Here is a 252-nt window from a genome sequence, read left to right as displayed (position 1 = left end):
AATGCTGTAACTGGGTTAGCAGTACCTGTCGTCATTGTAAAGGATACATGTCCTCCCTCACAGAAACGAGCCGGGGAAGCGAGGTACCTGCTCATCAAGGAAGGGGACGGGGGATGCTGGACGTCAATGCTTGGCTATCCTTCCTCTGACAAAAAGGTCTGTTGTCTGCTTCGTCTTTTTCAGTGATGAAGGGGAAGATGGAGACAGGCTTTCATATATGAGGATTCATTTCCCTTGAACATTTCCTTTTCC

The 252-nt window shown here is 48.0% G+C and overlaps 1 protein-coding gene across 2 annotated transcripts in view; it reads left to right on the top strand.

The window, feature by feature from the left end:
- Positions 1 to 252, top strand: part of LOC119588388 (astacin-like metalloendopeptidase) — a 4999-nt gene that overhangs the window by 2512 nt on the left and 2235 nt on the right. For both annotated transcript variants that reach the window (XM_037937068.1, XM_037937067.1), the window contains exon 4: positions 64 to 156. In XM_037937068.1, the coding sequence (XP_037792996.1) occupies positions 64 to 156 (93 nt within the window). The remainder of the gene's footprint in view (positions 1 to 63; positions 157 to 252) is intronic.

This window comes from Penaeus monodon, chromosome 23 (genome assembly GCF_015228065.2).
Source record: "Penaeus monodon isolate SGIC_2016 chromosome 23, NSTDA_Pmon_1, whole genome shotgun sequence".
NCBI classification, from domain to species: Eukaryota; Metazoa; Arthropoda; class Malacostraca; order Decapoda; family Penaeidae; genus Penaeus; species Penaeus monodon.
The sequence above is the reverse complement of the archived record's forward strand: the minus strand, read 5'-3'. Positions and strand labels throughout refer to the sequence as shown.